The sequence below is a fragment of the Aspergillus multicolor genome, assembly GCF_047715735.1.
Source record: "Aspergillus multicolor strain CBS 133.54 unplaced genomic scaffold BDW74scaffold_5, whole genome shotgun sequence".
Classification (NCBI taxonomy): domain Eukaryota; kingdom Fungi; phylum Ascomycota; class Eurotiomycetes; order Eurotiales; family Aspergillaceae; genus Aspergillus; species Aspergillus multicolor.
In genome coordinates, this window is record NW_027395956.1 from 336,115 (window position 1) to 361,179 (window position 25,065).

General features: G+C 51.2%; 7 protein-coding genes and 1 non-coding gene across 8 annotated transcripts; 5 read left to right on the plus strand and 3 right to left on the minus strand.

Annotated features, from left to right (window-relative positions):
• Window positions 1–169: 169 nt before the first annotated feature.
• On the minus strand, window positions 170–4,000 carry BDW74DRAFT_112165 (putative kinesin family protein (BimC)). The gene is made up of 5 exons (XM_073721808.1): window positions 3,486–4,000; window positions 2,788–3,428; window positions 1,686–2,739; window positions 1,182–1,634; window positions 170–1,134 (listed from the first exon to the last, which is right to left on the minus strand). Exons 1-5 carry the CDS (start codon window positions 3,945–3,947, stop codon window positions 193–195), a joined length of 3,552 nt encoding a protein of 1,183 aa, XP_073586440.1. The 5' UTR covers window positions 3,948–4,000; the 3' UTR covers window positions 170–192.
• A 396-nt stretch (window positions 4,001–4,396) lies between these two features.
• On the plus strand, window positions 4,397–9,325 carry BDW74DRAFT_166381 (uncharacterized protein; the record flags this gene model as incomplete). Its single annotated transcript, XM_073726546.1, has 5 exons — window positions 4,397–4,460; window positions 4,508–5,967; window positions 6,063–6,066; window positions 6,228–6,532; window positions 6,563–9,325. 5 exons carry the CDS (start codon window positions 4,397–4,399, stop codon window positions 9,323–9,325), a joined length of 4,596 nt encoding a protein of 1,531 aa, XP_073586441.1.
• Window positions 9,326–9,633: 308 nt separating this feature from the next.
• BDW74DRAFT_112172 (opsin family protein) lies at window positions 9,634–11,268 on the plus strand. The gene is made up of 4 exons (XM_073721809.1): window positions 9,634–10,202; window positions 10,251–10,317; window positions 10,368–10,855; window positions 10,903–11,268. The coding sequence occupies exons 1-4, from the start codon at window positions 9,976–9,978 to the stop codon at window positions 11,117–11,119; spliced, it is 999 nt and encodes a 332-aa protein (XP_073586442.1). The 5' UTR covers window positions 9,634–9,975; the 3' UTR covers window positions 11,120–11,268.
• BDW74DRAFT_112179 (uncharacterized protein) lies at window positions 11,152–12,123 on the plus strand. The gene has a single exon (XM_073721810.1). The coding sequence runs from the start codon at window positions 11,417–11,419 to the stop codon at window positions 11,984–11,986; it is 570 nt and encodes a 189-aa protein (XP_073586443.1). The 5' UTR covers window positions 11,152–11,416; the 3' UTR covers window positions 11,987–12,123.
• Window positions 12,124–13,103: 980 nt separating this feature from the next.
• BDW74DRAFT_175498 (phosphotransferase family protein) lies at window positions 13,104–14,879 on the minus strand (the record flags this gene model as incomplete). The annotated part of the gene is made up of 5 exons (XM_073728339.1): window positions 13,104–13,927; window positions 14,135–14,319; window positions 14,412–14,562; window positions 14,617–14,717; window positions 14,767–14,879. 5 exons carry the CDS (start codon window positions 14,877–14,879, stop codon window positions 13,104–13,106), a joined length of 1,374 nt encoding a protein of 457 aa, XP_073586444.1.
• A 229-nt stretch (window positions 14,880–15,108) lies between these two features.
• Window positions 15,109–15,179, minus strand: BDW74DRAFT_t80. The gene has a single exon. It is a non-coding gene; the product is annotated as a tRNA-Gly (tRNA).
• A 141-nt stretch (window positions 15,180–15,320) lies between these two features.
• BDW74DRAFT_112236 (dimethyladenosine transferase) lies at window positions 15,321–16,906 on the plus strand. Its single transcript, XM_073721811.1, has 2 exons — window positions 15,321–15,784; window positions 15,860–16,906. The coding sequence occupies exons 1-2, from the start codon at window positions 15,353–15,355 to the stop codon at window positions 16,649–16,651; spliced, it is 1,224 nt and encodes a 407-aa protein (XP_073586445.1). The 5' UTR covers window positions 15,321–15,352; the 3' UTR covers window positions 16,652–16,906.
• A 4,556-nt stretch (window positions 16,907–21,462) lies between these two features.
• On the plus strand, window positions 21,463–22,831 carry BDW74DRAFT_175500 (uncharacterized protein; the record flags this gene model as incomplete). Its single annotated transcript, XM_073728340.1, has 3 exons — window positions 21,463–21,599; window positions 21,656–22,505; window positions 22,556–22,831. The coding sequence occupies 3 exons, from the start codon at window positions 21,463–21,465 to the stop codon at window positions 22,829–22,831; spliced, it is 1,263 nt and encodes a 420-aa protein (XP_073586446.1).
• Between the last annotated feature and the right edge of the window lie 2,234 nt (window positions 22,832–25,065).

The window sequence follows — 25,065 nt, forward strand, 5'->3', positions numbered from 1 at the left end:
ATCAAAACACAAGAACAAGCCCAAATGAGAAAACAGAAAGCCTCAATAAGCATTGCAGAAAAAAACGATCTAAAACCTCGATACAGGTTTCGATATTCCTCAGAACGCCTAGAAACCCAGATCCAGAGAAAAGTAATGGGGTATAAGAATACATGCAGTGAGGAAGCAAAGTGCCTCCGATTAAGAATGGCATTAGGGCGACGGGCGGCCTCTCAACCTTCGTCCATTGGAAACTCCAGGGGGCGGGACATTTTCCCTCCCTTCCATCATACCAGCCATCCTCCTGGCAAGCATTTTGTTCGGTAGCTTAGTCTCAAGGGCAGCCGAGTTTGAGCGACGCCTCTTGGTTGGGGGTTCATCCGTGCCGTCGGTTGCTGTTGCCCCGTCCGAGTTGGCACCAGATACATCCTGATCTGCTGCGTTCTTGTCATCCATACTATACGAGAGCGGTCTGGCGGCAACGTTTGCATCGACTTCCCTAAGTCCAGTGTTGGAGGGGTTGACGTTGGTCACGGATGGTGCATGAGCTCCTACCTCGTCCTCAGCATCATTGTAGACGAAGCCTTTTGCCGGAGAGTTTCCTGAAGAGCTAACGGGGACGGATAGCCTTTCCTCGTCGTTGAAAGGTAGAACTTCCATATCTTTTGTTGTCCGTAGTCGAGACCTGAGAGTCTCATGCGGCTCTGTGCTTGGCAGGGCAGAAGGGTAGTCGTATTTTCGTTTCTTTGGGGTAACGCCAGTCGCAATATATTCTTCCAGAGACCGATTTTGGATAGTGGAAGAAAGGTCTGAAAGGGGCTTCCGAATATCTTCCGAGAGTGGAGCAATGGACCCTTCCAGTATGGCATGTTGACGGGTTGCTTCCTGTTGGAACTGGGTCATTCGGTCATTCAAGCCGTCAATCCGCCCCTCAACCGAAGAGTAGGATTTGCGGATGTCGTTGGTAATTGTGTCTAGGGTAGAAAGATGCGCGTCACGGTAATGACCATTCTGAGACCGTGCCTTGGCCACAAAATCGTCCAGAGCTTCCATTTGTCGCCCCATATCATCCATCTGAGCGTCAACAATGCGTACCGTCTCCTTGTGCACAGATTCTGTCGCCTTTCGAATAGAGGAATTGCGCTGATCAAAGGCCTATACACTTAGTAAGGTTATACAAAGGCAACAGAGCAGATACTCACCTCCCAGTCATTTTGAAGCCTTGTCTTGACCTCGTCTTTCGAGGCATCAACGTCTTTGGCAAACTGCTCGGACTTGAAAACCCATTCATCGACCTGACGATCATGGTGAGTCGTGGCATGCTCCAGCATTTCGCCAGATGATGAAATTTCCGTCCTGACGCCATCAATCTTACTCTTCAGACGGCTAAATTGCTTCTGGCGAGATTCTTCGACTAACGCCTTGATATGTGACATCAAAAGGTTTCTTTCGGACTCTGCGGCAATATGTTCATCTTCAATAGCTTGTGCGAGGTTGGCAGAAACCTTGTGCGTCGTTTCTATGTTTTGGCGGTTCGCATTCTGAAGTTCGACCCTCAGCCTGTCTATTTCGTTCCTTTGCTCTGCAAGATGTGTAGTCATCGTCTCAAAGATCGACTTGAGATCCTTTCCTAGATCACTATAGGATGTGTGCAGCTGGGCTTGTTAGCAATGGGAAGGATAGCCTAGGTAGGATCTATCTCTTACCTGGCTGTGGAATTCCGTAAATTCACCTATAACCTCCTCGGATATCCGAGCTGCGGCAGCAGAGAGACCATTTAGGCCCTCCCCCACCTTGGACTTGGCTTCCTCACGCAAGTCCTTAATCTCCTCAAGCACATTGTTCATGTCTTCATGAGCGCCAAATGTTTCGGCCTTGGCATCTTCGTAAGCCATGCCAAGTGATCGGGTATATTCGGATAGATCGGACCGTGTGGACGCAATGTGAGAGATCTCTGTGGCAATGAAGTCGTTTACTCTTGCTGCAGTTGTTTCCAGGAGCTCCGCGTGCTGCGTTTGGAAGCTCTCAACTCGCTGATCAATCTGCTTCGTCACATCCAAAACCTCAGTAGACGATGTTTGCCATATTTCTGTGTTGGTAGCATCGAGCTCTGCTTTTCGATCCAACTTCGACTGTAAATTGTCGATGTCGTGAACAGTCTGGTCGAGGGTGGATATGAGGGCTTGGCCAGCATCCTGAAGCTGGTGTTCAGTCTGCTCATGGGCACTTCGCAGCATTTCTTCTTCTTCCAGCTGGGCTCGGGTGCTTTGCAGGACAATGTCGGTCTGTTGGAGGACATCATTGGTCGAACATAGAGCGGCCAGTGTGTCGTCATTGTCTCTTTTCAAGTCGTTGAACTTGCTCGTCACAGCAAGCAATTCTTGTACCTTGTGGCGCAGGCTAGACTCCATAGACTCGATCTTGGCTCGCTGCTCCTCGCTGATAATCTTTCGCGACTCGTTCTCCATAGTCATCTCTTCATAGGACTCAACCGACATGTACACACCATTACGATGTCTGGTCGCAATCAACTCTCCCTTCAGCTTCTCAATTTCTGCCGTGAACTCGCGAAGAAGCGTCTTCTTTGGCATAGTGGAGTTGATTTGCGGCTTGTTGCGGATGTTCTTCGCTCGGAAAGCATAGTCCAGCGTGGAGATCGTCTCCTCCAAATTGCTTCGAGCGGGCGAAATCGTAGCAATGATGCATGTTTTAGTGCGCCCTCCGAGGGAGTCTTGGAGTAAGCGTGTGAGCTTCGACTCTCTGTTTGAGTGTTAGCCACTAATCTTGCCCGTTGTCGCTGAAACTTACCTGTAAGGAATGTGTTGGCTTTTGTCAACGAGGGCATTAATCACACGACCAAGAGTAAGCAGGCTCTTATTGATCAGACCGGCCTCCGTCGCGCGCTTGTTTTCAGCACCACTTCGCCCAATGTTCTCGCTACCGGCCAAATCGACCAGGTTCAACTTGCCAGGACACACGTATTCCTCTCCGGATTCTGTCGTCCGCTTAGTGTTTACCGTGATAGTGAAGACTGTATGACTTCGAGAACTCAAGTCATTGCACTTTGTCGCAGCAACCTGACGCTTGTGACTTCCTTGCTGGAGGAGCTTGATACCTGAGGACGCGGAATCGATGTACGTCTCCTCCATCCCTTGTACTAGGGTGCTCATATGGCCCTTTTTCTCGTTCTCGTAGATCTTCAGCTTCGGGTTCTCTTCTGCTGAGAGCAAGTCTCGGAGTTCCTCGTTGTAAAGCTCGATGAACGAGCATTTCACGGTGCTCTCCGTCTCCGCCAACTTGGAGAACAATGAATATAGAACGCGAGGGATGATACCGGCGTTGTCAGATAAGATACCCAGAGTGTCCGTCATATCTCCAGACATTGTGTACGTCTTTCCAGTGCCAGTTTGTCCGTATGCGAATATCGTGCAGTTGTACCCAGCCAGCATCTGCAAAGTAATCAGCATTGCCTTCCGCGTGGTGGATCTCAATGGTGGCAATCATACCTCAGTGACAATTGGCAGGACAACATCCTCGTATACCGTGACTTGGTCTGCCGCGGCGGAGAATACCTTATCAAACGTGTAGGTTTTGTTGGATACTGCATTAGGGCCCATTGACAACTCGACGGTTTGCCCCTTAACTCCCTCGGTCTGGAGTGCTACTCCGCTGTTCTCCTTCACTTCGCGCTCGTTGCGACCCCGACACCGTACAACCACATGTATGCTTGTGTCTTCGTTGATTTCTCGCTCGATGTCCCTCTCTTTTCGCTTCGCAGTTACGCTTGCAGGCTCGGCCGGTTGCTTCAATGCGCGCGTCCGGCTAGCTGCAGGCGCTCTCGTAGACGGTGCTGGTGATGCCGTGGAGGTCTGGCGTTCTGGGATCGCAGAGCCTGCCCGTCGAGTCGGCTGTCGCGTGGTCGTTCGCCTTGTGGGAAGGCCAGAAGTAGCCCGCTGGGGGCCGGCCATGATGCGAGTGAAGACGGTCGCAACTAGATACTGAAACAATGACTAGACATAAGTTTTATCGAGTAAAATAGGCGCAGGTTTCGAATAAGAAATCGTGATCGCCAAATAATCGTTCCGGTGGTTTGTCGGCTGTTGTTCCGCTGGCCAGAAAAGGAAAACATAAACAAACCGCACCGCCAGCGCACGGACCGTCATGTGACTTGGATCGGTCATCCCCTCCGCTCACATGATTCAGTCCCCAATCGCCATCTGACCAGATTCATACAAGCTGAGTCTTGACGACACCGTGATTTTGCTACTGACATGCCTGGATATACTTGAACGAAGTCAGCGACCTCATACTATTAACCCACCCATTCTATTTCAAGAGCCGGTTTCAAAGTCCTAATCATCCTAGTATATTTCGCTTTTGTTACCCCTCACGGCATGGTTGCGCCTTGCAGCTTATCATGAGTGCCTCAAAAGCATCACCACAGGCTCAAATCTACCCCGGGAAAGGACTAGGCTTCATCAGTATGTCTGCCCCATTTTACCTTTTCAACAGCGACTAATCCTCGCAGCGCTCGGTGCTTCCCTTCATAATGTCTTGAGCCGTATCAAAGCACACCCGCAAACCTACCCCGCGATCGATATCGCGTACTCCGCATTGGATCCCCTACAGCAGCCCGTCACCCTGCAACTCACGTCAAACGGTCTACGCTTACGATTCGATGGCCCCGATCAAAGGCTGCGCCTGATAGAAGTTTTGGATTTCGCCAAAATACCACTAGTTTACAAGAATCAGGAAGTGCTGAAGGGAGCTCCCAAACCTCAAGAGCATCCAACCTCCCCACAGGGTCCGGGTTTCCGCCATGTCTACAACCGCCTCTTCGGTCCTTCATATCCTGGCGAATACATACCGCCAACACCGCCGTCTCCGTATGGGACGTATGTGCTATCATACCCAGGTGTAGCTTTTTCATTTCCTCTTCAGGACTCAGCTTGGTCGGAAGAATGCGACTTTGTAGCCCTACTCTCGTCTTCTGCAGCTCTACCGGCGACGTCGATGTCAATTTTCCAAGGCTCATCATGGCCAGAAGTGCGAGCTAAACTGTTCACGCAGCAGCCGCAATATCCCCGGTCTCCTGCTCTCGCCGGCAAGAGCAAAGAGTTCGTGGCTGACGAGATCGAAGAGTTTACCATTCTAGGTGCTGGTAAACTTGAGGTTGCTCGAAGGTCAACACCACCAACATACATAACCTTATCGCAAACTACTCCTCAGGATCTCATTGCGGAATTCGGACCACCGGATGCAATATACCGTAGGAACGATCGCAGGATTTCCATCCATCGTACCGCTGGCGGTCACGGTGGCGATGAAATAATCCACATGAGTCCAGCATCAGGTAGAGGAATTGAATTTAATGATACAGACCAGTCGTCAAATAACAGCGTCAGTGACGACTCGGACGAGGGCCTTTCACAAGCGAACACTCTAGACCCTTCGTCATTACCGTCGGAATGCTTCTTCAACTACTTTCACCATGGTTTTGATGCCTTCATATCATACCCGACTACGTCCGGGCCAGCATTTCCCAGCTCTGGTCTTGATGACCCAACTCCCCCTTCACCTTCATCTCGGTTAGTCGTGACTAAGATTGTGGTACATGGGAACGTGCCGGGATCGTACCCGTTCAATCGGTACCGACGCAGTCGGTGGAGAATCGAACTGAACCCCTCTGTCAACTCTTCCGCGTCAGTTGTCACCTCAGAAACGCCATATGACCAGATCTCTGGGCGCCTTAGGGGTGTTTGGAAGGGCTCGTATGCAAGTGCCGCAGAGGAGCGATCTCTTGAGAGGCCTATGGTGCTAAACAGAGGATGGGGCGATAGCCCTGAAAGCAGCGTCGAATTCCTCGGTGGGTGGGAGGAAAGTACAGGGAAAGGGCAGAGAGCTCAAGGTGGACATGATGGGGGCTTGGGAAACACGGAGCTATTTGGATTTCCTGGGCTCCTGTTCGAGGTTATGAAGAACGGGGCAGTAAGCTGTTTAACTATATATTGACGCATCATCCGGTAATTCAGTTAAAATTACCGCGCTTCTTTTATCATCTACCACCAAACGATCGATGCAAGATATGTTACTTCTGGATATTTTTTTTGTATCATTCTATCGAAGACGCGCTCCATAGACTACGATCTCATGAAAAACTGAGGTTGAATTTGATCTTACTTTCCTGTCGACCTTGCTGGGGGTGGGTCTTCTCGGAGTTGGACGCCAAGCCATTTTATTTTCTGGAGCTCCGATCCACAGCGCGCGACCTTTCTTCTGCGCTGCGACCTCGACATTTTCACACAATTGTCCTCCAAGTAGGATATGCTCCAGCGATAGCATGCCCGAACTGCCGCGGACGCTGGCGCGATCGTGGTCGTCGACACTGAAGCTGCCAAAGTCGACGTTCCCGGCGCGCGTAACTCCGGCCGACCAGACAAAATACCTGAAGCGATGCACCGACGAGCTCTACGCCTGGCAACGCCGTGAACGCCCTGCGGACCGACCATTTGTCCTCCACGATGGCCCACCATACGCGAACGGTGATCTCCATGTCGGCCACGCCCTGAACAAAATCCTCAAGGACATAATCTGCCGTGTACAGCTCGGTGCAGGAAAGAGGGTGCGCTATGTGCCCGGTTGGGACTGCCATGGACTACCCATCGAGCTAAAAGCCCTGGAGGCGCGGAAAGATGCCCAGGATGAGAGCGGCGTTGTTGGAGCAGCTGCTACAAGGAAGGTCGCGCGGAACCTTGCAGAGAAGACGGTGAAGAAGCAAATGAATGGGTTCCGGAGCTTTGGGATAATGGCGGACTGGGAGAACCATTGGAAGACTATGGACAAGGACTTTGAGAAACGGCAACTTGGAATCTTTCGCGAAATGGTTGAGAAGGGTCTCATCTATCGACGATTCAAACCGGTCTATTGGTCGCCTTCGACTGGCACCGCGCTGGCGGAGGCAGAGCTGGAATACAAAGACGATCATGTTTCTACGGCTGCTTTTGTGAAGTTTCCACTGGTCAAGGTACCCTCGCATTTGGAACAGGATCATCTGCTGAATGGAAAAAACATCAGTGCTGTTATTTGGACAACTACCCCCTGGACTCTCCCGGCGAATGCTGCCATCGCTGTTCACCCGGAGCTGGAATACACAATCGTCGAATCTGCGGCTCATGGCCATCTTCTCGTCGCAAAGTCTCGCCTGGAGTCTCTGGAAAGTCTTCTCAAGGAGGACCTTTCTGTGATTGTGCCAGCGATTCTTGGCTCGGAGCTAGCAGACAACACCACGTACCGGCCGTTGTTCAAAGCAGCAAACACGGATTCGCAACCGCTAATCGCTGCAGACTTTGTGACCGCAGATTCGGGAACTGGACTTGTTCATTGCGCTCCTGGACACGGTATGGACGACTACGAAGCTTGTCTTGCCCGCGGAATCCCTGCATTTGCGCCTGTCGACGACCACGGAAAATTCACCGACCTTGCCATGCCCGACGAACCGAAACGATTGAGCGGCAAAAGTGTTCAGGGTGACGGAAATGCTGCTATACTTGAATACATTGAATCTCAAGGCCAACTCATCTCGCATCACCGCTACGAGCATCGATACCCGTATGACTGGAGGTCCAAACGACCGATCATTATCCGGGCTACTGAGCAATGGTTCGCCGATGTGGCCGATATCCAGGAAAGCGCACTCAAGTCTCTCCACGACGTCGAGTTTGTACCAGCGGCAGGACGTCAGCGGCTCGAGAATTTCGTCAAGAACAGAAGTGAATGGTGTATCTCTCGCCAACGAGCTTGGGGTGTTCCTATTCCCGCTCTCTACCACCGGGGCACGGGCGAGGCTGTGCTTACTAAAGACAGTGTTTCTCATATAATGAATGTGATTGACGAACGTGGAATCAACGCATGGTGGACGGATGATGCCAACGATACTAATTGGATTCCGCCTGCGTTGCGAGAGTCAGAATCCTCCTACAAACGCGGAACGGACACCATGGACGTTTGGTTTGACAGTGGCACTAGCTGGTCAGAGGTTGAAACTCCTTACGGCGAGCATGGGCGCCCTGCCGACGTTTATCTCGAGGGTAGCGATCAACACCGTGGATGGTTCCAGTCGGGTCTCCTCACCTACATCGCGCACCAGCTCGCTTCCGGTCAAATTGACGCCCCTCGCGCCCCATTCAAGACTTTGATCACTCATGGATTTACGCTCGATGAAGAGGGCCGAAAGATGAGCAAGTCGATTGGCAATGTCATGGAACCCCAGGACATTATGGCCGGAACTCTTCTTCCACCTCTGAAGCAGAAAAAGGGCAAGGGAAAGAAGCAAGCTGAGAATGACAAACCGGTCTACGACGCTTTAGGTCCGGACGCTCTTCGATTGTGGACCGCAAGCAGTGACTACACCCGCGACGTTGTTATGGGCAAGCAGGTCCTACAAACAGTCCATACTAGCTTGCACAAGTACCGCGTTACTTTCAAGCTACTACTTGGTGCCCTTGCAGATTTCTCTTATGAGAACAAAACCTCGTATGATCAACTACTGCTGGTCGATCGCATCGCCCTTCTACATCTCTCTGAAATGACCCAAACTGCTCGCACAGCTTGCGAGAAATTCGAATTCTACAAGGCAGTCAGTGCCGTCAACCGATGGGCTAATCTCGAGTTCTCTGCTTTCTACATGGAAGCTACCAAAGACCGCTTGTATACTCACGCAGAAAATAGCCCTAGCCGACGAGCTGCCCAAACGACACTGTTCCACATCTACCGGCATCTGCAGGAAGTTCTCGGTCCCATCACGCCTTTGCTGGTGGAGGAGACTTGGGAGCACACGCCGGAGGCGCTCAAAGCCGAACTCGAGCACCCTCTAAGACGTACTGTCGCACTACCTGCCTCCGAGTGGCAGGACTCTTCTCTGATTGAAGACTATCAGGAGATTGTTTCGGTCCACTCGGTTATCAAGACCATGCTGGAAAAGGCGAGAAGCAACAAGCAGACCGGCTCATCCCTGCAGTCTTTTGTGCACATCCAGCTCCCGAGCACTGCTGGCCAGTCCGTTCTGCAACGAAAGCTGGAAGAGCTGGCTGACATCTTTGTTGTGTCTTCTGTTACACTGAGCGGAAGTGAAGACGCCGTCCCCGAGACAATAGCAAATGCCGAATGGCAGTACAGGGAAGAGTATGAGCTACCCAATGGGACGAAGGGAACAGTTTTTGTTTTCAGCCCGCAAGCATCAAAATGTCCCCGGTGCTGGCGCTACGTGGTTCCAGACGCAGAGGCCGCCGAGGACAAGGCCTGCGATCGCTGCGAGGAGGTTGTGCAGGGACAGGGTGGGTCGGCGTGAGCGGAACACCGTGCACATCCTTGATTTTGACATCTACTCCAGTAGACATGTATATTAGTGGGGTCACACCTCCCGGGTGCATCCCTGATTCTGACCATATTTTTAGTCGTGTATATTAGCAATACAAGACGCCCATCTTGAAGATTACTCCAATATCCATGCAGCGGCTGTCGTCAGTGGCGAGGCCGGAACCTGTCCCGACCCCGCCAAGACCCAGTCCTCCCGCGTCGATGACCACTGGAGCCGCCGGTCTCAGACTCTCAGCTGACTTGCATTTCTTCTGCTTCCAACCACTGCAGAGCCTACCAGAAGAAGCTCACCTCTCGAGCCAATCCCCGGCGATGACACCGCTCAAGAACCAGGCAGCTTCGGCGAGCTCGCGATTCGATGACGACGCATTGTTGTCAGTATGACGATGGAATTGTAAGACCACCGAAGCCATGCCACCCCGGGTAATGCTCCTCAGCGAATGGCACCTTCTGCTCCGGAAGGACCCAGCGGTCCTCGCTCCACTCAGATCGAGACCTGGAATGTCACCATCATCGCTTTCGGCTGCTGTACGCCTATAAATCAAGTCTGACCCCGGGGTCCGTTGTCAACGGCTGCGCACGCTACCAGTGGAGGAATAGTCCGTACGATACATCGCCAAAATGATTGACAACGCCCAAATGATCGAAGCTCTCAAAAAGACTGTCACCGTCACCGTCACCCAGACGCTGACAGAGACCATCACCAAAGACGTTCCTTATCCCGAACCTACCTCCTTCACATCGACCTCGTCATGGACCAGCACTTCCTCTGTGGCTCCCATTCCCACAGTAATTCCGGACCGCCCACACTACCAGGCCATTGACACAGCTGCCAAGCGGACATTATGGTATGGAGATCCTCGTTTCTAGACTGTGGACAATGCTGATTGGAATAGGGTTGTCACTGTACTTATGGCGCTTTCGTCTCTCGTGTTCTACATTCTCAGCAATCGCGTGCAGCTTGTGAGTAGCTCTGGAATAGTTGGAATGGTGCAGTCGCTGACATCCTCTAGCCCAAGCGTGTCGTTCATTACCTCGTCGCTACCGCAACCACCGTTTCGTTTATCATTTACCTCGCCCTCGCTACTGGACAAGGCATGGATTGGAAGCATGACACATACAAGCACAAGCACAAGCACGTTCCGGATACCGAGTATGGCATTGTCCGACAGATCCTCTGGCTCCGCTATGTCAACTGGTTCATCACGGACCCTCTACTTCTTGCGGCCCTGACTCTGCTTTCCGGTCTCCCCGGCGCATCGCTCTTTGCTGCCATTGCTGCCGACTGGGTGATGCTGGCCACTGGTCTTTTCGGCACCTACGCCCCCAACACCTCGCGCAAGTGGGTTTGGTTTGCCCTTAGCGCCATCGCCTTTATCACCGTCATCTACCACATCGGCGTCAAGGGAACCCGCGCCTCCAGCAACCGGGACTCTCACACCCGCCGTCTCTTCTCGGCTATCGCGACTGTTGCGCTTTTGGCCAAGGCTCTGTACCCAATGTATGTCCCCATTTCCTTGTCGCAAGGATGATGCTAATCGAGTTCAGTACCCTTGCTGTCGGTCCTCTCTCCCTCAAGGTCGGCCTTACTGGCGAGACCATCCTGTTTGCCATCCACGATATCATCATTCAGGGCATTCTCGGTTACTGGCTAGTGATCGCCAACGATGCCGCCACCGGAACTAACCTCTATGTCGACGGCTTCTGGTCCAGCGGACTCGGCAACGAGGGTGCCATCCGCATCAACGAGGAGGAGGGCGCTTAAGTGCGTCGAAGCTCATTGGTGACTCGAGAGAAGAAGCGCTTCGTACGAAGCAAGCATCTCGACCTCGGTGAGAGAGGAAGCGAGTCGTTTTGGGTGGAGAGGAGAAAGCAGCGAAGATGAGCTGAAGGGGCAGAATGTCCAAACATAGCATGATGAAAGGGAGGTTTCTGCCTAAGCAGTGAAGATGGGAGTTGGAGGTCTTTATGCGACATTGAATTTACGAATCATGGTTATGATCTAGCTAGCGATTCTGTATTTATTCATTCGGTTTCAGTATACTGTACCACACGCAATGGCATGACTTCGGCATATTGCATCGTCCGTAGCGGTCAACACAAAAAAAAAAAACAAAAAAAAAACACTAGAACAGCCAGGGCAAGAATCGAACCTGCAACTTCGGTAAACTTGTCCTCGAAATCGTACACCCGCCCACGCAAACGGGTGAAGACAACGTTCATGGGCACCACTATGGGCTCTCTTGGCCGGCCTCTTCCGGATCGCCAAGTACCGACGCTAACCATTAAAGCTACCTGGCCAAATATTAAATACTATGTCTGGACCTCCTCTCTTCCGCCTAAGATCATGTTCGATTATCTTTCTCTTCACCGGGGTAGTGAGGTAGGCTTAGCACTGAAACCCAATCAATCATTTATATTAGCTTGCCCTGACTCTATGGACTACGTAGTACAGAGTAGGTGCCGGCAGAGTTTAGAAAGGGCAAGAATTTTGGTGCTTAACTTGCCCTGGCTAAGCTCTCCACGTGGTCTATTACCTGTCAACTCGACGCCGTCGGCACCTCGGCAGTTGATGCAGAGCCTACCATATACTATATGGTACCCTTCTCCTAACATCGCTGGGAGTCTCTGATCCACTGACGGCAGTCCTTAGATAAAAGGCCCCCCAGACTGACATCGGTCTGTATAGTGAGATTCGAAGTCGTCTGGCCCTCTTCGCTGCCGCAAAGCGCCTAGTAGCATATCGCTTGCTACTAATGAACCCTCATGGTTTCTCGTGGTTTCGAGCCGATCAAGCTTATTAGGGCTTGGCTCCTCTGCCTAACCCTAACTCACAAGGGTTAAGTAGCGTCATCTTGTTTCCTTAAATCATATAAGCAGCCCCCTGGATGTTTGTATTTGCATTTTATCCTGTTTGCGTATTTAGTCTCCTAGAAATAAAATTATTCTTGTCATGATGCAGCGTCAGGTGGTTGCTGGTCATTCGCGCGGACATGTTAACGGGCAGTTGTCCCTTTCGCAACTCAGGTAAGTACATCACGTAGAGAAAACAGTAAATATATTTGTATGTTATCTTATATAACAGGTACTAAACTAATCACACTTTGAATAATTATAAGGGTGGGGTGAGATTTGTGCACTGCCTTCTACCATAAAAGGAAGAATTTCCAGTTGTAGCCATGGCTTCAATACGGATCTAATACTAACACTCTACGGCCAGTCTACAATCAAGACAGTGGTTATCGCTATAGAAACCAAGCACTATGGGCTTCTGCACGTTCTTTCGGGGTCGCGGTGTTCTTGCTCCAGCTATTTACGGACCATAATTACTGTGATCGAATCCCTTCAGAAGCCCCGTGACATCTATGGATCTTTCTGTCTCTGTGAGTAGGCTCTTGATGAGTCTTGGGGCAGAGTTATACTCGACGCCCCTACTCAGCTGACTCTTGAGGGGTGAGACTGGAGTGAAGCCATCCATTGCTTGTTGGTACTCTGCATAGCTCCGCGAGATCTGGTCGATCGTCCGCAACCAAAAATATGTTCAACTTTTCCGGTTAATAGGCTGGTACGTATCATTACACGTCCACTAGAAGTGGTGGTCAGAACAGGTATATCCTGATGCAATGCAGAGGGAGGAGTGTGCAAGGGCTGGAGGCATAGCGCGGCATGCACCTATACCATTCACACCACACATTAAAATTTGAGGTCCGGTGTCCTTATGATACTTAACTCAGTGAGTCCGATGCCCCTTAATAAGGCCAAATCGCCTCATGCAACGCCCTCTTCTCGTCATCTTCAGCCAAATCCATAAACTCTCTTTTGAAGTACTCGCTGAGCGCCCGCGCATTATCGTACTGCTCTGCCGGGACCATCTCCCCGATCGGTATGTGTCCCTGCTCGTTCAGCTGGCGAATAATACCCGCGATCCCCGAGATCAGGTCGCTTTCGCGTCGGTGGGCTTGTAACTTCTCGCGGGTGAGGGTTATTGGGCACAGCGTGCCGATGGGATAGAAATTATCCCCCGCGATGACGCTGATGAGGGACTGCCGCAGGAAGAATAGGTCGTGGCGTTCCCAGTATCCGGTTATATGGGTCATAGGGCTTATGCGAACGCGGAAGTAGAGGTCTTGCGAGGGTCTTCGAGGTAGACCCGCCGCCTTCGCCTTTTGGTAGTAATAATCGAGAAGACTCTCCTCCTGCTGCGGCTGTTCGTCGCTTGCAGGGTTCAATGAGAGCTCAGGCATTTGCGGATGAAAAGGTTGCAGGGCAAGTGGTGCTACTGCAGCGGATTGCCAGTCTATGATTGCAGTGATCTGGTTTGTTGTCGGGTCAATGAAGATATTGTCGAGATGTAGGTCCGAATGAGATAATGTGTTTCGCAGGGTTGATTCCTGTAGGCCGGATAGGAGATAAGGCGCTATCTCCAGGTATTGCTGGAGGAGCTGGATGTACTGCTCTGAAGTTTCGGGCTCCTCTATGGACCTGTGGGAGTTTATTCTTGGTACTGCGTAAGACTCAGCCCATTGGAGCTCGGTTTCTCCGATTGCTAAGGCGTACTCGAGCAAGCTGGTCCCTAGAGAAGTATTAGGCCCAGGCAATAAGAGCTGGGATCAGTTTGTCTCACAAGGACCTCTATCAAGAGGCATTCAATCTCGTCCGTCTTGCCATAACTTCCGATCATTCGATGGCCCTATGGCAGAATTTGATAAGGGCTCAATCCAATCCACCGTAGAGGGAGGCAAAGGCGCAGATTCTAGATCAGACGCGTAATGAATGTAACCGTGCTTCGTGAAAGATACCGACGCAAGCTTCTTCTCAACGTCAATGAGCTGGTCTATGATTCCAAGTTGTGCTGGTGTTGGCATCTGGGCCCAAAGGCCGCCGAGGGGGTGACCGGGGACCTTCTCTTCAATGATGAATTCGGCACCGACAGCGTTTGTTGCATCTGACGAGGATGCCAGGACCCTTGGATTGGGTATCTACAAGATATCGCGAGCCTATTGTCAGGTACGCGCCAGCGAGCGGTGCAGAGTAGAGCCTTGAAGATAGTCACGTACAAAGTCGCGCGTCGCCACTTCGGAAGCAGTGGTATAGAGCGCTGGTCCTGCATTGGGATTGGGAGCCGGGCAACCACCTCGCGCCCATTGCTCATGGTTAAGACGAAAGCCTTGTTATACTGTCCCTCGACGCGCTTGCGGATCTTCGAGCCTAGGAATTAAGTGTCAGATACGGTCGCTCAGAAGGTGACCTGTTTTGACTTACATGTAAGGCCCTGTTGATCAACAAGTTCCGCAGCCACACGAAGCAGGGCGTGTACGTTGAACTCGCGGTAGCGGACTGCCTGGGATTTCGCATCGTCGTCACTGTGCCAGTCAGGTCAGCGTGATCAATGTCCGTGAGGGGGAAGCTCACAGCCACCGGTATCGCTGGTATCTGAAGAGATCTACCTCTTGAATCGGCACTTCTATTGGATCGTTAGGAAGTCCTGACTGTTTGGTGCAGGAGCGCCTTATTGGAGTCGTCATGGAGAGTCCGGCATAGAGGGGGGAGCACGTTCAAACACGGCGTTGTCCCTGTCGCGGAATAAAAACATTGCTGAAGGGGGCGGTGATGGGAAGAAGACGCAAGAATGCGCCGCAAAACGGCCATTGAATGAATCTCGGCTTCAGAAGCGAAATCAAAAGCTGGGTCTGTCTGTATGCCCTTGCAATGAAGGTATTGGTTGTCCAGCAAGAAAAATAAAAAGAAAGTCGATGCATCATCCGTGAATCGAACACGGGCCTCATCGATGGCAACGATGAATTCTACCACTAGACCAATGATGCTAGTTGATGTGGAGATCAAAAGATTTTTGATTCAAGTGCGCAAACCAAAAAATAAGCCAGCTTATCATCACGTGCGGTTCCACCAACCACCAACAGCGCGATAAGAGAAAAAAAGATCGCGAAATTGTCTCCCGCCGCCTCATCTCCGCAACAACCAACCCTACACAAACACCATGGGCAAAGTCGACCGAAAGAAGAGCGCCCGCGCCTCCGCCTCCCCCTACCAAAAGCCCACCAAGGGCGGGGGCCAAAGCGCCGCAGCAAAAGCGGGCTCCGCGATCTTCAAATTCAACACCGACCTCGGCCAGCACATTCTGAAAAACGGAGCGATCGCCGACAACATCGTCGACAAGGCCAATGTCCAGCCCAGCCAAACCGTCCTCGAAGTCGGTCCTGGTCCCGGTATCCTGACAACGCGGATCCTCGAGAAAGCAAAGAAGGTCATCGCGGTGGAATTCGACCCGCGCATGGCGGCGGAGTTGACGAAGCGCGTGCAGGCGACGCCCATGGAGAAGAAGCTCCAGATTGTCCTGGGCGACTTCATCAAGACCGATTTGTCCAAGTTGCCGCCATTCCAGACCGTTATTAGTAACACGCCGTATCAGGTGCGTACCCTACCCGTTTATACCCTTTGCTTTCTGGTCGTTGTGATCTCGCTGACGTTGCGGTGCCGTCGGTAGATCTCCTCCCCCCTCATCTTCAAACTCCTCTCCATGCCAAACCCACCGAAAATGTGCGTGCTCATGGTGCAGCGCGAGTTTGCGCTGCGCCTCCTCGCCCGTCCCGGCGACGCGCTCTACTCGCGTCTCTCCGTAAACGTCCAGTTCTTCTCGAAAGTCTCGCACATCATGAAAGTCGGGCGAAACAACTTCCGCCCTCCCCCGCAAGTCGAGTCCAGCGTTGTGCGCATCGAGCCGAAACCGGGCAAGCCCGAGATCAGCTGGGACGAGTGGGACGGCATGCTGCGCATCTGCTTCGTGCGCAAGAACAAGACGCTGCGCGCGGGGTTCATGGCGACCAAGATCCGGCAGATGATTGAACGGAATTGGATTACGTGGGCAGCTATGCATCCAGAGAAGGTGGCGCAGGGGGATGTTGATATGTTGACGGGGAAGACACCCTTCCCTGAGGGCAAGTTTGCGGCGACGAGTGTGAAAGATGAGGATGTTGATATGGAGATGGATGTTGATGGTGATGATGCGGGGCCGATTGTGGATGAGGATGATGTCGGCGATATCTTTATGGGTGGGGAGGGTGGTGATAAGGGTGCTGCCGTTGCGCAGAGCGGGCCGATTATCTCTGTTGCTGGGCAGCAGGTTGCGAAGACGAATGTGACGCGCTTGATCCAGCATAAGATTGAGAAGGTGCTGGATACGGCGGGCTTGGCTAATTACCGTGCGAATAAGTGTGATGAGAATGCTTTCTTGCGGTTGCTGCATGCTTGCAATACTGAGGGCATCCATTTCTCATGAGCTTGGTCGGCTGAACCCTACTACATATCTCGACCCAGCTCTCTCTCAATTCGATCCTTCGTCGTGGGACGTACGTCTCCGGAGTGCGAAACGGTCAGGAGCTGACACGCTCGCTGTTCCTCGGGCTCCGCGCAACCAGACTGTCGGCTTGCCCCTGCGAGCGGTGCTGGACGCTGCTCGACTCCCGCGCCAAGCTGCAATCACGGCGTCGCACCCCTCGCCCCGTTCACGGCCTACCCCCACCCTACCCTAACCCTATAGAACCATCAAGGCCAAAAGTGCTACTTGTTTATACCACCAGCGTTGAATAGTCCTGAGAATCTAATGTTACGAAGTCAACCGTGCTCGTCCCAAGAACCTTTCAGCAGCGCAGGCCGTAGTCCTGCTGTTTACCTCCCCAACCCTAGCTCTTTCCATCAGCCCGCCATTCTAGCGCCGAAGCCATTGTTACTTCGGGGTCCCTATCGTTTACCCCAAACCACAAAGCCTTTGGCATAGGTTGGCATGGATTGGCATATATGAAGCGTCATCTGCTACCCAGTTCAGACAAGTCCTTGAAGACAATTGCACTTTTTACTGTCCTTGTTGCTCTTTGTCTTTTAGGATCTGTTCTCCTTATGCTCGGTCCGCTCCGGACCATGATGGGCTTTGGACAAAGCGTGAACAAAGCACAGTTTCCTTCATACAAATCTGCACCAAGGAACTCGGCACTTCATGTCAAAGAATTCAAGCGGCCCGCACCGCACAACCCGCACCCAGATTCCTTTGTATGCTTTCTTCGCCTGGTCTATCAGTTCTCTATACCGCCCAAGGAGGTTTCGGATCGGTTGGATCTTGATATAATCTTAGGCTTTCTAGGCATGTCAACGCCAGTTCGCCGTGGTTACAACGATTTGTCTATGGCATCCTCTCAATGATAGTCTCCAGGTCAATTAGACCCTTTAGTACGGTATTCTTTCTCTCCAGTGCGGTGAGTCTCTGCACTTGATCTACTATCTAAATATCTTGAACTGAATTTCTTTGAATTGCATTGATTCAATCTTTGAGTATCCTTTGAGCGCAATTGGACAGGCAAAGGTAACAAAGAACTACTATCACATACTAGAGACAATTACCTATAAATTGGCAGAATCGCAGCCCTGCACAAAGCATGGAAAAGCATAAATAGACCCCATATTCCTCGAATCTATCTGGATCAGACACAACCTCCTCTCCTAAGCGGATACAACAACCTCATCCATCAGACACAACACCTCGCTTTTGATCTCCCACCTCTAACTCCGAACCCTCCAAGCAAGACTCTATCTTCGCAGCGAAACAACCACCCAGGCGCCAAAACCACAACCACAATGGCCGGATACTGCACTGGAATGACCTGCATGCTCCTCGTCTCCGATTTCCCTTATTGGGAGTGCATCAGCATTATACACCTGAGGTTCATGGATGGCCGCGCCCTTCGGCGCCGTTAGGGTGCATCTGAGGGTTTGTTGCCGCGTCCCTCCCGTCCCATTCCTCTCCTTCTCTTCCGTCCGTTCCGTTCCCTCTGTTTTGCTGTAGGACTGGGACGGCTAACCGAAGGGAGAGCCCCATGGTCTCCTCTTCTGCCTCCGCTTGGGCTTGGGCTTGGTGGCTAACATATCAATTTCAACCCCACTAACCTACCTAGCCTAGCCCGGATGACGTTGGCTGAGAATCTTAGAATGTTGGAGGGGATGCTGGGGTTGCTTGGATAGGGAGGTAAGGTTCCATGTTCTGTCTGAGCGAAGGGAAGGGGAAGGGGCGTTGGTAATGGCCTCACCCTAGTGTTTCGAGGTTTCTATTGTCGCTCGTTTTACTTCATGGATATCTGTCTACCTGTCTACTTCTAGGAATGCGTTTTGCTCAGTTTTTGTGCTTGTTCTGCTTGTTTAACTTGTTCTTGGTTCCTGGTTCCTTATAGCCCATACATAATCCAATGCAAAGTGATGTTTCTTAGTTAACAACATATTTTCTTCCCTCGTCTGTAAAGTAAAAGCCTGATTTTACAGCCTCATCAGAAGCAAGCTTGACCTGTACTCTCCCTCGTAACTCGTTCAAATCTTGTCTTAGCCAGGCAAGTTGGGCATGGCCGTAGACTGCCTATTAAATATCACATTCCATATTGACTAATCCTGACTTCCGTCCCAGGAAAACCATTGATATAAAGTAGAAAGTTCTTTTCTGGTAGATGCTGCTTGTCTCCTATACGTAAGCTCACGGGCTCTCAGACGATCTGGTCTTTGACTTTCTTCAAGGGAAATTGAGCGACCATCCAGTGTCTTCTTCCTATCTGAACAGCATATCCTCATCTGTGTCTACAGCCGTAGTTAAGGGCTCCAAGGCCAGACCCACACAGCACCCTCAGAAAGCACCGTCGACTTTACGGTCCTCCGGAGTATGGTTTTGCCTTTTGCGGACTTACTAGGTCTCTTTCAAGGCTTTTGATGTATGATTGCGGGTACACTAATATACAAGTCGTGGCTTTTCCCGCTATGGTCCTGGGGGCTTACGAGTTTAGTTTTCTCGATGCAGACCTACAATTGCGATGCCGCCAACCGGTCTAACAACGCTACGGGGTTTTTCTTACGGGCAAAAATGAAAATATTAAAATAAAGTACGCTTGATCTCGACTGATAATTGGCAGCGAAAAATTGGAAATCTTAACGATGTTGTATGTATTCATTACTATAGCGTCTTCTAGTTGCAGGATGTAAAAGATAGATTAAAAAATAAATCAATTGTAAACACCAGCTAAATCTTGGTCAAAACAGGTTAAGTAAGCGCCAAATATTGAGGGAAATGCGTTAAAGGTTGAGTTGTGCCCTCGCGGACTCGCGGAAATCGACCTACCGAGCATAGCGGATTGCTGCGCGGTGTAGGCGTGACCGTGACGATGACAACGCGGAAAATAAACGAGGGGACGTCTGGCAAACAGACTGGTAGTTCTCTAGAGCTGGGGTCGGGTAACGGCATTCAGGGCCCATTGCCTGGGGATCCACGCAGGTCGGATAGAACGGGAGAAACGAGCGAAGCATCAAACAAGGGTCCAGCGTCGCGCGAGTGGTATTAATGTATGTCGGTCATGGCCTGGTTGTTCTCCTTCGCTCCTTTTGGCAACTGGAACTGGCTACTCCACGCAGGAGAACGCCGCCGTTGCAGTCAGTAGTAGCCCACTAGTGCATGGTAAAGAACGGCAGGGCAGTCTTGATGCGCAAGATCGTGAGGCTGACGCAGGTCCAGAGAGGGCTTTGGGAGACCATAATCCAGGAAATGATAGCGATGACGCTGGACAGTTCGGTATTTGTTCTTCGCTTGAGGAATTGGGCGTAGGGTGCCGTAAGAGACCAAGGTGCTCGGGATGTTTGAGGTGGATGCCAACGGGATCGGTGCGAGCGTCGCGGATATGATGGAAAATAAAAGCCAGAAGGAAGAATAGGTGCTCTATTTATCATTTCTGGCCGTCTCAATCTTCTGTGGTAGATTCAGCCTTGCCTTTGAAAATACCGGGGAGAATGTTAATGGAAGCGGGTGCGCTTTGAGGTGTTGCGCCTACAAAGGGGAGGGAGGTTTCCATGGCCATTTTGTCTTTTTACCATGTCACCCCTTTCAATACTTAGAGCCTAAAGGCTTTGACTTTTCCCAGACCTTTGACAATAACCTTAAATCGGCGTCCAGATTCTTTGAACTTGTTGGATGGTGAGTCGGGCATGTTTGACATCTAAGGCAAGGACATCTACCCGACGTTAGACCACAGCACCCTTGCAGATGAACATGGATAAAGACTGCACAAAGAGTAAAATGGTTCGGGGCCTTAATTGGACGATATGGAGCACCGCGTTCTCTTAGGGTGGGCATTTCTAAAAGGTAGACTGACGAGCAATGTCTATGGCCATTGAGACTGTGTACATCATTTGAGCACCGAGACAGTCTACCGGCTTCCTTGGCGGCCTATGATGATTCCATCAAGGTATAAGGCCTGTCGCTAAAGGAAGTGAGGCCATTACTGCCGGCCAGACTGGGTCACCTGACAGGACTAAAGCGTTCCTTCCTTTCCTGGAGGCAGTTGACAATCCCACTCAACCCCGCCTTATCTTCCATTCTTGTCTTCTTCATCTCATTCCTTTGCTCACTTTTGTCTTTGGTCTCGGTTTGAGCTCACATCTTCTCCAATGGAAAGACGACTCTCAACCCTTGATTGAGCGCTCTACTTGCTCAGCTTCCGGCGTCCCGTCGCAACAACAACACGGCCTGCGAATCTCTGACCTGGTTACAATGACTACACCGGGCAGGGACATTGTTACCTTGTCGGTTTTTTGCTCAACTGGTCAGTATGGTTCCACTGGGATGGGCAATTCATTCGGTATCCAGCTAACGTTGGGCAAGTTTGAGCGAAAAATAGTACAGGACGAACCTTTCACCTACCGAACGCTCCGATCCGTTACCACCAACGCCGTCTACGTCAAGATGATTTTGCGTCTTCCACCTGAGATAATGCTTTTGGTGGTTGAGGTATGGCAATCCTTCGCAAGCACCCGGCCGTCCTCATTACATCCGGCTGATATACCTGCCAGCTCTTGCCGCCGAAGGATGTCGTTAGTGTTTGTCGGGTCAACAAACATATCCACTCTATCATAGCTCCCATCATATATCGCTCAATGTCGCTGGTACTACGTACCAAGCGATAAAAGGACTGGTCCAGGCTTTGTGGAGCGTCGGAGGCACCCGCCCACCTGCTGGCTCACCTTCGGACCATTGAGGTTGGGACTACAAAGTTAATTGATTGTTACAACGATATGGAATATTCCTCCAACTTGCGTCCTCCCATCAAGTACAGCAACGACCCGCGTGAATATGGCAAGCTGCTTTTCGTTTCTAGTATCCTGTTTCAGGTCTTAACGAAATGCAAACCACAAACGTTGGACGGGGTCAGGTAAGCCACTCCTATATGGCTGCACATTTCCTATTTTCTAACCGTCAACGACCTAGCTGGAAGCTAGGCACATGCGTTCCGCGCGAGCTTCTAGGGCCCTCCGGTATTCTTGCTCGAACCCAGAAGAGGCTCAAAACTATCTACCTCAAAACAGCCAGACACGCGCGCCACGAAGTGATATCTCTGTCGGCATTCAAACATCTCACAAGCCTGTCGTGGCTGAAGGTTACAACTGCTGATATGACTCAAGTTTGTTTGGCACTTCGGCAGAACTCCCTTCACCTTGTCTCTTTTGAGTTGACAGGTGTTGAAAGAAGCCAAGAAGCCGCAACGAAGCTCGCTGAGCTGGAAAACAAGGTCACATTTCCCGCGCTCAAAGATCTATCTCTGGGAATGTGGTTTCCGACAGAGCAAGTCCATAAGCTGTCTTCTGTGTTCCCTTTGTCAAGTCTCCGATCACTGCAGCTTCGTTACTGTGACAGCTGGCAGGACCTGTTACTCTGGATTAGCAACCGGAGAATAGTTATTGGTCTCAAAAGGTTTATTATCAGTTCGATTCAACCTTCGGACTTGGCCCGAAAGGCCTACCGTGAGAATTCAGGAACGTCTTTGATCACGCAGTCGGCAGCGACCCTTCATGCACTTTCGGTCTTTATCGCAGCTTTCAGTGGCCTCGAAGAGTTGCGAATTAGGTGTTCGTTTCGCCTCGGAAATTGCTTGCCGCTCTGGCACTCTACACTTGGTCACTGCGAGACCTTGAGGAGGCTGCTCTTCACGGAGGAAGATCATTTCATAACACGAGATGAGGTTGAGGCCTTCGGGCAAATGGCAGGTCCACCCGAAGGCTTGCTTTCCGAGCTAGCGGTTGAGTTTCTTGAGATTTGCTGCACTGATTTCGACTCTTTGGTACGATAACCACATGCCTACCACTTGCTCTACATTAACATAACGATTAGAAACGTCTGTTATCCCGGGGGAGAATCCGAAACCAGATTCGTATATTACATCATAGAACCAATCGCTCGGATGATGTCAAGAAAGCGGACACGGCATCAAGCTCTCGGGACGATCTCTATCCCAATTCCTGGCCCTCTCTGATCTTATTCTTGTCTTGGGCTTTTGACTCCGACGGGCCGCCGTTGCTAGAAGGTATAGGATATCAGAATGAGGGATACTGCGGCTATGATTCGCTTACTCTTTTGCGCAAAGGCAAGCCGAGCGCGTCCTCGTAGACGGGGTGATATCGAGTCCTTGAAAATGCTCGATCAACTTGGGAGTTTTCTTGACCTGGAACGTGATGCCGCTGACAGCGATGCTCCTCAAGGATACAAGTAGGTCGGACCATCTGATTATCTCCATTCGAGATGTTTTTAGTTCCCAGGAAGTGCATCCACCGAGGTTGTATTCCTCAGCTCAGCTACTTTCTCCCTCGACAACCTTGTCAAAAGTTAGTTACCTATTCTGTGTGAATTATCTCAGTATTTGTTAAAGTCACTTTACTGGCTGCAAAGCGTACGGCTTTCCTCAACAAAGGTCAGTGCCTAGAGTCATGCGCAAGATATCTTAACCGTCAACTAGTCCTAACAAATGGTTGTCACAATGCAAAAAGAAGTTCGTTTCATAGAGTAACATCCGATCCGCCTCATCGTGTTTTCCAAACGAGGTCTTTCCGTTGGTCTTACGTTCCCTATGAGGCCTTTCGAGAGCCCATCGACTATACGCTATTGACTAGCAAGCCGCTCCTCGAACACCATCCGCGTCAACCATTTGGGTGCTCCATCGCAGCATCCCAAAGCACGACTTCGACGATAATGCAAATGAGGAGGTTTTGCCCTTTTTCGATGTCTTTTGTACTTTAGCTCTTCGCTCCGATCTTCAGGAGAGCTAGAACACCCCTGGTCCTTCTTTGTGATGATCCTCCCCAAAAGAGTCCCAGGCTTCAGGTGCTCGGGTCTATGGGTGACGGTTACGCGCTTGGTGACAAGCCACTATTCCAAGGAAAACATAGACGATCCTTTGAGCAGTATCTCTAAGACAATCACCGAAAACTTCCATGAATAAGTCGCTTATCACCTAGATCCTTGACTCAAGGATGGCTTACGAGCGCTGTGCCGCGTTCCACAACGAACTGGTCGTCCCAAGCTAGGCCGTATCCGAGAGAGGAGTGTGGTGCAACCACCAACATGGTGGGAGCACTTTTCGCCGTCCGAATAAACAGCCAGCCGTCTGAGCCCGGCGTGACCGAGTTCCTGAAGCGAGCTCACCTTGCACCGGACGGGCATCCGCTTTTCCTGTCCTATTTCATCCACGACCTCTCCGCACCAGAGATAATGCTGGACGAGCCCATGTTTTAGAACGAGGGCATTTGAGAGCCCGGCAGGTACCTCAAATTGTATGCGCCGACCTCTTTTTATCTGAGCGACGAGCTGAGACTTGTTTTCGATCAAGGAACCCAGAAGGCTACATACATGCTCGACCTCGACGACTGTTACGGTATCATGAAGCATAAATGGGGTAAGGTTGGGTATCGCTGGAAAACATCCTCTCTGTGTACATCGAGATGCTAGAGGGGAAGATTTTCCACGTTCGATAGGTGCCAGGGGCTCGACTTGCGATATCCAACGCCCATGGGGCCCTGAGGCATTGCTCAGTATTGAGAGTGGGATCTTGGGAAGGCAGTTATCGCCATGAGACGTATACTTGATACCATTGACGCCCGAATCGATCTTACTTTGCGGTATTCGAGGTCGATCTCCGTGACCAGGACAACCCTATAGTGGAAGCCGGCGACAGCAACGACCCCAGCGAAATAAAGACAACGCCAGTTCAACTCCTGGCTTGTATATAAGTCGTGTCATACCCCGCTCCGACATCCTCTTCAGTAACCGCTTGTACCTCGCATTGCGATTTAGAATAGGCGCTGAGAGCTGGGCGTGGTTTTCAAATGGCGCTCCCCTTGAAACATATGCTGGGTAGATCCGCAGCCCGGTGATACCAACACAGACCTCTATCAAGCTGCCTATCCCGATGGAGTGCTTGATTTGCATATGATGCAGCTCCGTAAGTTTTGGGGAAGTTGGGCGGACCGGGTTGAAGCTGGGGACTGGGATGTTGATGAGCATGGGGTTGCTGGGGGATTGGGAGATTCAGAGAGGCTGATACCGAGGAGCATTGGGAGATGTATTGGATTGAGAGTCTCGGTGACCTGGCCTAGCAACTTTACTCGGAGGATTACGGAGATTGGATTGTCGTGAAGGACTTCTACCCTACGTATGTGGGACACCTACCTACCTAGGTACCTTGAATCCTCCAGGCATCCGCAGTGTCCCCGGGCACTCTACTCCAGATACTGTGCCTCCGCATCTCTGATCACGCTATGGCAATCTGGAGATAACGTGAGTTGACGTGGAGGATTACATCATTAGGGCTCGGACTATAATCCCAGGTCTGGTTGAACCCGGGGCAT

What these genes read in the sequence shown, in the direction of transcription:
- BDW74DRAFT_112165 (XM_073721808.1), bottom strand. Translation starts at nt 3,947, where the DNA reads ATGGCCGGCCCCCAGCGGGCTACTTCTGGCCTTCCCACAAGGCGAACG. An exon ending in TTACGGAATTCCACAGCCAG is followed by an intron (nt 1,635 to 1,685) that starts GTAAGAGATAGA and finishes TAACAAGCCCAG; the next exon opens with CTGCACACATCCTATAGTGA. An exon ending in GGCTTCAAAATGACTGGGAG is followed by an intron (nt 1,135 to 1,181) that starts GTGAGTATCTGC and finishes CTAAGTGTATAG; the next exon opens with GCCTTTGATCAGCGCAATTC.
- BDW74DRAFT_112172 (XM_073721809.1), top strand. Translation starts at nt 9,976, where the DNA reads ATGATTGACAACGCCCAAATGATCGAAGCTCTCAAAAAGACTGTCACC. An exon ending in GCTGCCAAGCGGACATTATG is followed by an intron (nt 10,203 to 10,250) that starts GTATGGAGATCC and finishes TGATTGGAATAG; the next exon opens with GGTTGTCACTGTACTTATGG. An exon ending in TCAGCAATCGCGTGCAGCTT is followed by an intron (nt 10,318 to 10,367) that starts GTGAGTAGCTCT and finishes GACATCCTCTAG; the next exon opens with CCCAAGCGTGTCGTTCATTA.
- BDW74DRAFT_112179 (XM_073721810.1), top strand. Translation starts at nt 11,417, where the DNA reads ATGACTTCGGCATATTGCATCGTCCGTAGCGGTCAACACAAAAAAAAA.
- BDW74DRAFT_112236 (XM_073721811.1), top strand. Translation starts at nt 15,353, where the DNA reads ATGGGCAAAGTCGACCGAAAGAAGAGCGCCCGCGCCTCCGCCTCCCCC. An exon ending in TTAGTAACACGCCGTATCAG is followed by an intron (nt 15,785 to 15,859) that starts GTGCGTACCCTA and finishes TGCCGTCGGTAG; the next exon opens with ATCTCCTCCCCCCTCATCTT.